Source organism: Amblyraja radiata, chromosome 8, assembly GCF_010909765.2.
Source record: "Amblyraja radiata isolate CabotCenter1 chromosome 8, sAmbRad1.1.pri, whole genome shotgun sequence".
In the NCBI taxonomy this organism is placed as follows: Eukaryota; Metazoa; Chordata; class Chondrichthyes; order Rajiformes; family Rajidae; genus Amblyraja; species Amblyraja radiata.
In genome coordinates this window covers 57,343,127-57,356,266 of record NC_045963.1, presented here as the reverse complement: position 1 = coordinate 57,356,266, position 13,140 = coordinate 57,343,127, and the positions used below count along the sequence as shown (strand labels likewise).

The 13,140-nt window shown below is 44.6% G+C and overlaps 1 protein-coding gene across 5 annotated transcripts in view; it reads left to right on the top strand.

Annotated features, from left to right (window-relative positions):
* Window positions 1-549: 549 nt before the first annotated feature.
* Window positions 550-13,140, top strand: part of txlnb (taxilin beta) — a 40,715-nt gene continuing 28,124 nt past the window's right edge. For 3 of the 5 annotated variants that reach the window (XM_033025997.1, XM_033025998.1, XM_033025994.1), the window contains exons 1-3: window positions 551-655; window positions 10,454-10,950; window positions 12,816-12,907. In XM_033025997.1, the coding sequence (XP_032881888.1) occupies window positions 10,470-10,950; window positions 12,816-12,907 (573 nt within the window). In that variant the 5' untranslated portion in view covers window positions 551-655; window positions 10,454-10,469. Of the gene's footprint in view, window positions 656-1,668; window positions 1,689-10,453; window positions 10,951-12,815; window positions 12,908-13,140 lie in introns of those variants that run through there. The other 2 variants (XM_033025995.1, XM_033025996.1) reach the window with 2 other exon arrangements.

Genomic DNA, 13,140 nt, shown 5'->3' with positions numbered 1-13,140 from the left:
CATCTCTTGTGCCTTCACAGACTTATTGAATCAGAACATGGAATTTACAACATAGAGCAGTATATCACGGCCCTGGAAGTGAACCTTCAACCCATCATGTCTGAGGCAGACATGATGGCAAGTTAAATTAATCTCCTCTGCTTGCATGCCATTCATAGTCTCCACCTGAGGCAACCAGAACTGCACAGAATACTCCAAATAGGGCCTTATCAAAGATTTACAAAACTACAACATGACTTCCAACTCTTATACCCAAATGCCCCTACCAATAAAGGCAAGACTACCACAGATCTTCATTAGCATTCTTAGTATCACCACTTCAAATGTGGAGCAGGCTCAAGGGGCTGATTGGACCACTCCCTTCCAATTTATTCCCAACTCATGTCTCTCCATGTCATCCTGAATCACATTTGCATTCTGAAATGGGGGGGGGGGGGGCGCGCGCGATTGATTTAAGCAAGAGTCTTAGTATGTCCTCGTGATTGGGGTAATCTCCCTGCTCATTCAGTGTTGACCTGGTTTATTTTTAGCCTGGAGCTGTTCCTGCTCACTTTCACTCAGCTGTCCTGTCACTCGAATAGCAGCGTCTCTGAGTCTGTTCCACAAAGCACTCGGACGGCCGGAGGTGAGCTTGCAACTAACTTTTTCATCTACGGTGTGTGTGTGTTTTGTGTTTTTTGTATGTATCTGCACACACTCGTGTTTGTACACGTGGTTGGGTTGGTGTGTAAGGGGAAGGAAATCACCGTAGCACTCAGCCCCCTTTTGTGGCCGCTGATAGTTTACTGTGCACTGGGAGTGGGTGGGGTGGCTATGTGTGATTTCGGTCACTGTTGTAATTGTTAGGTGCTGTTGTTCCTCTTTCTCTCTCTCTCTCTCTCTCTCTCTCTCTTTCTCTCTCTTTCTCTCTCCCTCTCCCTCCTACCCATTTCCTCTCTTTCTCTCTCTCTCTCTCTCTCTCTCTACATAATTTTCATCAAAATCTTTTGAGGTCCTAAAACATAATCCCTCTACAAATGATGGTATACTTTCAGCTACCTGGGTGTAAACTCTAGAATAACGACCTCCAAATATCTAACTTTCTCTCTCTCTCTCTCTCTTTCTCTGTGTTTCTTCGTTTAAAATACACCTCCCAGACCCAATCTCAGAGGCTTGAGCTAACAGCTGTGTTAGTTATTCATCATCTCTTTTTAAATACGCCTCTGAATATACCTGGGGATATGTTGTTACAAGATACTACATAAGTGGAAGTTGTTGAATGTCAGAGGGGAATATTTTTTTAATTCATTCAAGGGATATGAGCACTACAGCAATTAATTGCCTGAGAAGGTGGTGATGAGCTGCCTTAAATCGCTGTAATCCTTGAGGTGTGGATATGCCTACAATACTTTTGGGGAGGGAGTTCCAGTGTTGTGGCATCAAAGGAACGGTGACATATTCCCCAATCAGTATGGCTTGAAGGGCAATTTCAAGGTGGCGATGTCCTCATGCTTTTGCTGCCCATGTCCTTGTAGCCAGTTGAAGTCAGGAGTTTGGAAGATGCTGTCGAAGGAGTCTCTTGTTGAATTGCCGCAGTGCATCTTGTAGAAGATACAAATTGCTGCTACTGCCCTTCAGTGATGGAGTGAGCAAATGTTTGTTAATGCTGTTGTGGTGCTTGAGTGTTGTTGAAGCTGCACTCATCCAGGGTAAGAGGGGAGTTTTTCCATCACACACCTGACCTGAACCTTGAAGATGGTGGAACAGGCTTTGGGGAGATATGTGAGCTATCGCCACGGGATTCCTAGCCTCTGATCTGCTCTTGTTGCCTTATTGTGCACATGGCTACTCCAGTTCAGATTCTGGTCAATGGTAACTCTTGGGATATTAAGAGTGGGGATTCAGTGATGTGTATGCCAACGAATACCAGGGGGTGAGAGCTGGATGTTCTCCAGATGTCAAGCAATTTCCACATCTGTGTTCCTTTTTTTTCAAAAGCCCAACCTCAACCACTGATCAGGTAATAACTTGAGATGGTGTAACTTGAGTTATATCTTGAGTTCATATAATCATATTGAGTAATAATCAGAGTAACTAATAATAATATTTTGGAGTGGTTTATCGTTTCATCACTCTAATAATTGTATTATGGATAGAAACAAAGTGTTGGAGTAACTCAGCAGAACATAGAAACATAGAAAATAGGTGCAGGAGTAGGCCATTCGGCCCTTCGAGCCTGCACCGCCATTCAATATGATCATGGCTGATCAGGCAGCATCTCTGGGGGAAAAAGGGTGGGTGATGTTTCGGGTTGGGACCCTTCCACCGAAGATAGGCACAAAGTACTGAAGTAACTCAGCGGGTCAGACTGAAAACCTTTCAGTCTGACCCGCTGAGTTACTTCAGTACTTTGTGCCTATCTTCGGTGTAAACCAGCATCTGCAGTTCCGTTCTGCATCACTAATAATGATACTCTTCACTATCTCAAGCAGGAGGCAGGTTTGCACTCTATGTTTGAGCTGTGATTGGTGTGATTCCATCGACATCCAAGTGGGTGATAATAATTGGGAGCCGTGTCACAGTGCCCGAAATAACAAGCCGCTACTTCCTCGGGCAGCTGACAGCTGCTTGCTCTTCACAACATTTGACGCACACACAGGGCGTTTTTGTTTCCCTTGGTAACAAGGAGCTGGGTCACTTGGACATTCATCTCAGTTACTGGGTCCCTCCAGGGTCTCTCCATCTCGCCCATCTCCAATCACACTGAGCTACTCGTTATGGCCAAAGAATAGACCAGCTCAAGTAATTGGAGTCTATTGTTTCTTAATAAAAAGTAGATAGATTCTGTCATAGAGCCATAGTCATAGAGTAGTAATACACTGTGGAAACAGGCGCTTTGGCCCAACTTGCCCAACATGCCCCAACTACACTAGTCCCACATGCTTTGCCAATATCCCTCCAGTCTTGTCCTATCCATGTACCTGTCTAACTGTTTCTTAAACGTTGGGATAGCCCCAGCCTCAACTACCACCTCTGGCGGCTTGTTCCATACACCCACCACCCTTTGTGTGAAAAGGTTACCCCTTTGTGTGAAAATGTTACCCCTTTGTGTGATGAAGTTACCCCTGTCATAGAGAGATACAGCACAGAAATAAGAGTCTCCCAGGTCACCCAGCCCTTCTCTCCAGAGATGCTGTCTGTCCCGCTGCAGCTTTTTGTGTCTATCTACAGAAACAAGCATCTTGTGGGCACCTTGGTATGCCAGCCAACAAGTGCCCATTTCCACATCTGGCACTAATCCCGTTTTATTCTCTCCACATTCACACCAACACCTTTCAGAATTCTACCACTCACCTACACACCACGGACAAATAATTAACCCATCAGCCCGCACACCTTTGAGTTGTGGAGGGGATTTGGAGCACCAGGAGGAAACCCGCATGGTCACAGGGAAAAACCTGCAAACTCCACACAGACAGTATTGAATCAGGGTCACTGAAACTCTGAGGCAGCAGCTCTACTTGCAGCAACGTTGTGCCTTCCAAAACTCCAGTGCCCCCCCCCCATTTGTCCCCCAAAATTAATCACCACTGATGGTGGCAATGTCTTCACCAACTTGTGCTCTGGAATTCCCCTCACTGAACCTCACTGTCTGTCTAGCACTCTTTCTCAACCTTTCAACAATGGGCAACAAAGAATTGGTTTCTAGTCGGGAGGGCCCATTTTAATCCACATAGAACAGTTCAGCACAAGAATAGATCTTTCGGCCAAATATGATGCCCAGTTAAATTAAACTCCCCTCTTGCATGTGATCAACATCCCTCCATTCCTTACATACCTATATTCCTATCTAAAAGCCACTTTGGCTTTTAAATCTCTTTTACATTTTCTGCTTCTGACCTCGGCCTCCAACACTCCAGAGAAAACAATACAAGTTTGTCCAACCTCTCCTTATAGATGCTCCCCTTTAATACAGGCAGCATCTTGGTAAATCTCTTCTGCTCTCTCTTCAAAGCCTCCACATCTTTCCTGGAATTGGGGTAACCAGAACTGCACACATGACTCTTTATAAAGCTGAAACAATAGACAATAGGTGCAGGAGTAGGCCATCCGGCCCTTCGAGCCAGCACCGCCATTCAATGTGATCATGGCTGACCATCCCCAATCCTGCCTTCTCCCCACATCCTCTGACTCTGCTATTTTTAAGCCCTATCTAGCTCACCGCCACCGCCCTCTGAGGCAGGGAATTCCACAGACAGAACTTCATGATTCTTGTGCTCAATGCCCTGAGCAATGATGACTAGCATACAATATAAAGTTATAAGGTCATGTGATAGGAGTAGAATTAAGCCATTTAGCCCATCAAGTCTACTCCGCCATTCAATAATGGTTGATCTATCGCTCCCGCCCAACCCCATTCTCCTGCCTATGCCCCATAACCTCTGACACCTGTGCTTTCTTTACAACTCTATCTACTTGTATTTGCACTTGAAGGATCTATGGACTTGGACCTCTCTACATCAATGCTGCTAACGGTCTTGCCATTAAATGTGTACTTACATTCGACCTCTAAAAGTGCAACACCTCAAATTCATTTTTTTAGATGAAACTCAAAGTAAACCGTATACACATAGCAACGATAAATACAACAATAAATACAATGACAAGTGCCAAACAGTAGAATGGTGCAAGATTGCAGAACAAAATCCAAGTAGTACAAACGAATATTAAAGTACAAAGGGGATTTAAATTTGAAGGGGGTCTGAATGTTATGTTTTTCACACATGGAGTATTGGGTCTAGAGAATGGCCTACCAGAGGATGTGGTAGAAACAAGTATAATAACAATGTTTAAAATACATTTGGCCAAGTGCATGGATAGGAAAGGCAAAATGGATAAAACTTGGGTCTCGGTCGGCACAGATGAATTGGGTCAAAAGGTTTGTTTCCGTCCAGTATAACTCTATGAATCTTTGGATTTCTATTCAAATCATCCCATGGAATCCTCTAAATCCCCCGGGGCTCCAGAATCAGAAATCCCCAACGCAACAAAGAAGCGTAATGATGCTGTTTTACTGCCATTAATCAATCTTTCTTTTAGGCAGCAGTATATACAACTCACTGGTAAATAATGGGGCCACTCATTCACCCCACTTCCAGACCTTATACAAGTTGAGTTTTAAGAGTCAAGAGTGTTTTATAATCATGTGTCCCGAAACGGAAGAATGAACAAAGTGCATCAGTACAACAGTACAGTCTGGTTCAGCAGTTTAGACACTCACTCCCGTAATAAATTACAACGCATAGTTAACAAAGCATCCAAAATCATCAGCACTCCCCTTCCATCAATAGAATCACTCCATCACAAACGGTCTGTGTCAAGGGTGAAGAAAATCATCTCTGATCCCTCCCACCCAGCTCACCACATCTTCCACCTGCTGCCATCAGGAAGGCGCTACAGCTCACTGTCCGCCAAGACATCTCGATTTAAAAACAGTTTTTACCCACACGCAATCCGAATTCTGAACACACTATGATAACAGCACATATCCTCCCCATGCATGTACTGTATATTGTATGATGTTGTGTTTTATGTTATGTTTGACGGGAATCAGCCTACCTTGTAACATCCAGTACTGAACCTGAATTCCACCAGCTTGACTGTGTGGTCATTAAATAATCTAATCTAATCTAATCTAATCAGTACAACCTAATGCATCAGTACAACCTGAAAACATAGTACTCTGTAAACACTGCAATAAACTCACACACACAAACAGACATGTATACATATATATATATAGTGTTTACAGAGTACTGTGTGTATATATACACACACACACATTCACACACACACATATACACACACATATACACACACACATATATACACATACATACATATATGTGTGTGTGTGTGTGTGTAACAAACCAACAACAATAATGCAAAGACAAAATGCCCCCCGTCAATGTAGTTTGGAGCTTATTTTGAGGTTGTAGTGTTTAATAGTCTGATGGTTGTAGGGAAGAAGCTGGTCGTGAACCTGGACTTTACAGTTTTGCGCCTCCTATACCTTCTTCCCGATGACAGCAGTGAAATGAGAGTGTGACCAGGGAGGTGTGGATCTCTGATGATGTTGGCTGCCTTTTTGATCTTTTTTACTTACCTATAGATCCCTACAATGGGAGGTCAGTACCCATGATGGGCCTGTTCAACACTTTTTGCAATCTTCTTCGTTTGTGGGCTTCCGAGTTATTGAACCAGGCCGTGCTGCAACCAGTCAATATGCTCTCTACTGTACACCTGTACAAGTTTAAGAGAGAATTCATTGAGATGCTGAATTTCCTCAATATTCTAAGGAAGTAGAGGCATTCATATGCTTATGCACAATCACAGTGAGGTATAGGTATAATAACAATCTTGCTTGCAGCCTTATCCAGGCATGTAGACTGAGACAACACTCAAAAGTATGCAGTAGCTAATTAACCAACGCATTAATTGTGATGTGGGAGGAAACCAGAGCACCCACTGGAGACCTATGCGGGCCCAGGGAGAGCAGGCACCACTGCGCCGCCTACAATGGTCATGGCATGAATGCCACATGCCACTTACTAGCCCACACCTGATTATTGCCTTGTGCATGCATGTTTGGACCGGTCATTTATTGGGTATAGACACAAAATGCTGGCGTAACTGCCACCGTCTCTCTCACCATCACCACCTCCTCGGCCGATCCCACCAAAGTTGCCGCTGCCGCCAACCTTCACCACCACCCCGGAAACAACAACGCTTCTGCCATTGAGTTACTCCAGCATTATGCGTCTACCTTCAGTATAAACCAAGATCTGCAGTTTATGCCTGTCCCGCTGAGTTACTCCAGCATTTTGTGTCTACCTTCCGTATAATCCAGGATCTGCAGTTTATGCCTGTCCCGCTGAGTTACTCCAGCATTTTGTGTCTGTCTTTGGTTTAAAACCAGCATCTGCAGTTCCTTCCTGCACATTTTGTCTGCTCCACGTTGTGAAATCTCCTCAACGTATGTCTACTTTGAAGAAGTTCTCCTCCTCTCTCCGACGAGAGTTCTGCAACATCCTCTCTCACTGCCTTTCCCCCGACTCTAGTCTGAAGAAGGGTCTCGACCCGAAATGGCACCCAATCCTTCTCTCCAGAGATACTGCCTGTCCCGCTGAGTTACTCCAGCATTTTGTGTCTATCTGCAGTTCCTTCCTACACACTTCATTTGCTGGGGAGTTGTGGGTGGAATTGAACATAATACAATCATGAAATCCCTGAAATAAAAAAACCCAGAAAAGGCTGGAAACACACAGCAGAGCAGTAGATCCCTGAAGAGAGAGAAATAGCTGATGCTTCAGGTCGAAGACCCTTTATCAGAACTAGGGCAGACTCTACAACCCGAAACATTATCTCTCTCCACAGATGTTGCTCAACCTGCAGAGTGTTTCCAGCATTTCCTGTTTTTATTTCTTATTTCCTACATCTGCAATTTTTTAAATCTTTATTTACAGAAGAAGTCACAAACCTGGATTGAAAACATAGAAGAAGCACAGCTTGTTTTTCTTTACAATTTTTAAATGATCTTAATTAATGATTATCACATGTATGCCTCAAACTTGATACTTCTTAATGCGTTATAACCTTTTATATTATCGTTAAGTGTGACCAGAGACCAGAGGCCTATGAAAAGGAGTTCAAAGACGTACAAAGATGTACAAGTTTGCAGGCGAATTGTCCTGGTAAAATAGTCAATTGCCCCGAGGGTGTGTCGGATAGTGTTAGTGTGCTCTGGTCGGCGCGGACTCGGTGGGCCAAAGGGCCTGTTCCTGCTCTGTATCTCTAAGCTAAACTAAACTAATGAATGGCCTTAACTAGCAGCGAGTTGTCTAAAGGCGGTAATGATGGCCGAGTCTCAGGATCCATTACCAGAGGCATGGTTGCTGCTCACAGACCACATCCCTTCCAGGACAGCCAAGTGTCCAACACAATCAGACCCGTGGGGGCAGCATGAGGCATGGGCCAGAGCAAGGGCGATCCAGTCCAATGTTTCGGGCTGAAATATAACCCTGGTTCTCTCCTTTTGGCTGAGAATGTTTAGTTTAATCTCAGCGTAGCAGCATCTGCAATATTTATTTTAATTTACATTTAAAAAACTTTGTTTTGACCATGTGTTCATGTGTGTATGTGTGTGTTGTGTGTGCACATGTGTAGATTTGTAAATATGTATGTGTGATGCTTGCATGTTTGTGTGTTGATGTGCATATGTGAGTGTGTACAAATATACGTCCACACCCATGTATGCATGCATTTTTGAGTATGGAAATATGTATATGTATCCGCACATGCAAACATTTTTCTTCCATATTCAAGCAGATGACTGTCACAGCTAGGTTAATGGGAAGGGAAACTTAAAATATCTCAAGGGTTGAGACTGTGCTAACCCAGAAAAAGATCACAGCCGTGATATGAGAGTTCACTGTGCTGTCCTTCTGTGGGATTAGCAGTGAAGCTGCCCAGTCAGAGGGGAGAGGGGGGAAGGGAGTGTGTGACAGTGACTCTGGAAAATGCTGGTCAGCACAGCCCGATTTAGATATGATCGGAGGGACAAGTCATCGTGGAGCAGCTGCTGCACACTGGGCAGCTCCACGCACAAGGCAGTGGGTTATAATTAACACAGCCTGTCATAGCATCATAGCATGGAGCCTCTGCCTTAAAGGAGAATCCCTCTGCAGCTCACCGCATGCAAACACCATGAACACTTGCGCACATGTACGCCCACATGCACACGCATTCACGAGCACGCACACACACGCTTGTACACATACACTGGCTCTTGCCAACTCCAAGCACAAGTATACACACAGCACACACATACACACAATCTAATACTACGCAACCAGGCCTGCATATTCGATAAGTAGTAATGCGCAAACACACAGACACTGATGAGGCCATTGTAAGACCCATGGACTCTTCCACAGGAGGGTAGGAGGTGGTTGACAGAGAAGGTAGGTAGGTGGACAGCTTATGCGCTGATATGCTCCTTCTTTCACTTACACAGGGTCTCTGTGTGCTTCTAATACATAGGCTTGTGGTTCTCAATACCATACCAAATGCCCCTTCCCCCTATCTGAGCAAACATGTTGGGGGTGCTTCATTGCCTTTAAGAACATCCATTAACCTTTCCCTTCATCTGCCTGGTATTTTCTTTCCACGACTGCTTGGAATAGAATGTTTTGCTCAAGACTATGGTGTCAGGCATACAAACACTGTGAGACACAAAGCGCTGGAGTCACTCAGCGGGTCAGACAGCATCTTTGGAGAGGGATGGATTGACCATGTATCAGGTCAGGACTCAAATTAAGCCTATTTACAGTATGTTCTCCAGAGATGCTGACTGACACACTCAGTTACCCCAGCACTTTGTGCTTTTTATTTGTAAACTGGCATCTTCAGTTCCTCATGTCTCACAATATGGCCTGCACAGTATAGCCATGCATCACTGGAACTCAGTGTTGGGGACATAGGCCAGGGGGAGAAGAAGGAAACTATGTTGGTGATATCTTTAGAGAGTTGTGAGGTGCATGTTGTAAATAATCCAGTCTCAGAACCATATTCGAAAGTCAGAATTGCTGCTCACTGGACCATAATTTTTGTGTCAGATCCAAGATCTTTATCTTCAAAGGTCCATCCCCTCATTTAACTAAAGGTTGGGCTGGCACTTTGAAAATGATGGAAAAAGCTTCATTATTGATATCCCTTTTTGGTCCACCATCTCTCCCTAGTAATGGAGTCAAAGACCATGACCAGAAGATGTTGCTGATGCTAGCATTACTCTCATTGAAGGTTATGCCCACAGTGTCTATTGATGGAGGATCTATACTGGGATTTAGGAGCAGCCCTTTCACCAGTGGATGAGACATCCACCAATGGCACTCCCCGTGGCAGGCATCAGTAAGACCCTTCTTGGTTAACATGGTTATATTTGTCACCTTTCTTGATCATGATTACGGCATTTCTGATGTCGTCTGGTATATCCTTCTTTGCCCAAATATGGATGATGAGACTGTGGCTCTGTCATTGAAAGCTCCTCATCTTCGCGTTTTAGAAGAGCATTAGTATTCCAGGCAGTGGCGGACTGGCCAGGGTGTCAGCTTGCCCGATGGCAAGTGGGCCCCTGATGAAGTGGGCCCTCTTTGTCTCCTGGCAACCAATATTTTTAGACCCAGTCCGCCACTGATTCCAGGTGTGACCTCACCGACATATCTTACAACTGGGACAGCTCCATGAGACTGGGAATGATAAAGGTTTGGGAGTAGCTCCTTTGCATCAAGGAATGTTGCTTGTGGCTGAGAAGAGAGGGAAATGCTTGAAAACCATGACTTATAAAGGCTTTGACACTACTGGGTCAGTGCAGCCAGTGTATGTGTGGCTTTGACAATGTGTTGTTCCTCCTTAGGCAACGTTGAACAACAATGGAGTGCCATGAGTCCGCCAACAACAATAATCCCTCACAACATGTCCCTCCTGATGGAATTGGGATGCAGGAACCTGTCCAATCTCCAGCATTGGCACCCAACGCTGATCAACTAGAGAAGCAAGGAGCACCTGAGAAAGACCCAAAAGACCCCATCACTTCCGATCAGGCGCCGGTAAAGGCGGCCTCCCATGCACTGAAGGAGGAGGCTCTGCCTGAGCCGGACCCGATAGGCCCTGACATCGGGGAGGAGCTGAACAGGCAGCTGGAGGACATCATCAAAAACTATGGCCCCGGGGACAACACGGTGGGCAAGGAGGTGCAGGAAGAGGCGGGGAGAGGTGAGGCTTTGAACAACGGAGAGGTGGAGGCCCAGGAAGATGGGGACAGGGAGCAGCCAGGGTCTGCATGCACTGACGATGCCGACAAGGAAACAGAGAAGGAGCAGAAGCTGGATAAAAAGAAGCTGAAGGGAATGGGTGAGTCGAAACAGAAAACAAATAAAACTGCAGACTCATAGGGTCATACAGCACAGAAACAGGCCCTTCAGCCCGACTTGTCCATGCCGACAAACATGCCCATCTATACAGGTCACATTTTTCCACATTTTGACCCATATCCCTCTAAACTTTTCCTATTCCTGCACCTGTCCAAATGTCTTTTAAATGTTGCTATTATACCTGCCTCAACCATTTTCTCTGGTAGCTTGTTTCATTTGCACATCGTCCTCTGTGTGAAAAGGTTGTCCCTCAGGTTCCTATTAAATCTTTCCTGTCTCACATGAAACCTGCACCAAACCATGGGAAAAAAGACTGTACATTCACCCTATTTATTCCCCTCATGAATTTATACACCCTTATGATCACCCATCCTACAATTGCTACAGTCCAACAAATAAAGATCTAGCCTGCCCAACATCTCCCAATAACTCAATCCCTCAAGTCCTGGTAACATTCTCGTATATCAGATTAAAACAATGTACCTCAGAATAAAAGGACATAAGGACATGCCTTTAGAAAGGTGGAGGAATTTGTTTAGTCAGAGGGTGACGAGTCTGGGATTATTTGCCACAGACGCCTGTGGAAGCCATCATGGGTATTTTTAAGGTGGAGATTGACAGATTCTTGATTAGTATGGGTGTTAGGGGTTATGGGGAGAAGGCAGGAGAATGGGTTGAGAGGGAAAGATGGATCAGCCATGATTGAATGTCGGAATTTACTTGATGGGCCGAATGGCCTAATTCTGCTCCTATGACTTATGAAAATCTTTTCTACACTCTTTCTAACTTAAGGCTAGAACACAGAGGCTGGGATCTGAAAAACAAAAATGCTGAAAGAACTCGGCCTGTCAGGCAGCTTCTGTGGAAAGGGAAACCAGCATGGGGTGATAATGGAGAGGGGGAGGTTAGGAAGCTTGCAGGCAACACAAAAGTTGCAGAGAGTGAGAAAGGCAGTCAAAGGTTGCATTTAACTTTGTAAAAGTTTGGAGCTAATAAGAAGTGTTAAATTGCAGAGAAGGGAGGGGGTTGGAGAAAACAGATGGGAATGCTTGCAATAGGGTGGAGATGACACAGAAGATGGATGGTCACAGTACATATTGAAAAGTGTAAATAAAATGATACAAATTAAATATACGAGGAGGGAGAACTTACTAAATGCTATAAATGTGAGATGGAAAACTGGATGGTAGGTTTTCTGAAAATGTTGAATCCAAAGTGAACTCTGCCATGGTAGGATGAATAAGATTATACATGATTATTCCAGAGATTGCAAGGAGATTCCATGGGCAACAAAGAGGCATGGCTGGTAGAGCTAGTGTCTCATAGATTCAGTATGGGGAGGAGGGGAAGGTGAGATAGAAATTTGGAATTTACCTCAGAAAATGGCAATTAATGCTGGAACAATTATTTATTTAAAATTTGAGATTGAGGTAATTCATAGATCGCAAAGTAATAAAATATGATGGTTAAGTTACTGGAGGAGCAGCCAGAGTTTGGATCACTGATGCAGGGATGTGAGTTTGAATCCCACCACAGCAGCTGGGTTAATTAAATTCAACATGATTGAATAAAAACTAGAACTTTCAGTCATTTTCTATGACAAAAGATTGCTGTTAATATCCATATGATGTCCTTCAGGAAAGTAAATCCACTGACCTTACCTGGATGATCCATCAATGGCATTGTCTTCTCAGCACAAAAGCATCTTGATATGAATGTACAGCATTTTACTTCAGTATTTTCCTGTTGCCAGCTCTACAGTCGCTGGACATGTTGTTACCATCACTCCACTGGGAGAAGATAGATTTCTGTTTTGAACAAAATTTCTTCTGTTTTGAAATACAGGGAAGGAGATCGTTGCCTTGGTGCAGAATCTGAGTAAGATCAGCTCGCCCGAGGAGAGGCAAGATGCACTGCTCCTGAAGTACTCGGAACTGGTCAGTAAAAGCGACTCCATCGACTGCATGCTCTTTTCCCACTCCTTGTTGGGAATGCCTGCCTCTTGTGTCCTTAAACAGGTAAAGCTCCGGGCGACAGGTGGTCATGAGGTGTTCACCTTCTGGTGCTACAGCAACAACATGTCAACACCTTTAACAAGATGGCCGCCAGAACCACGCTCTTTGCTCTCCTTTCTAAGCCCAGGGATTCCTGGTCAACTGACAGTGCTTTA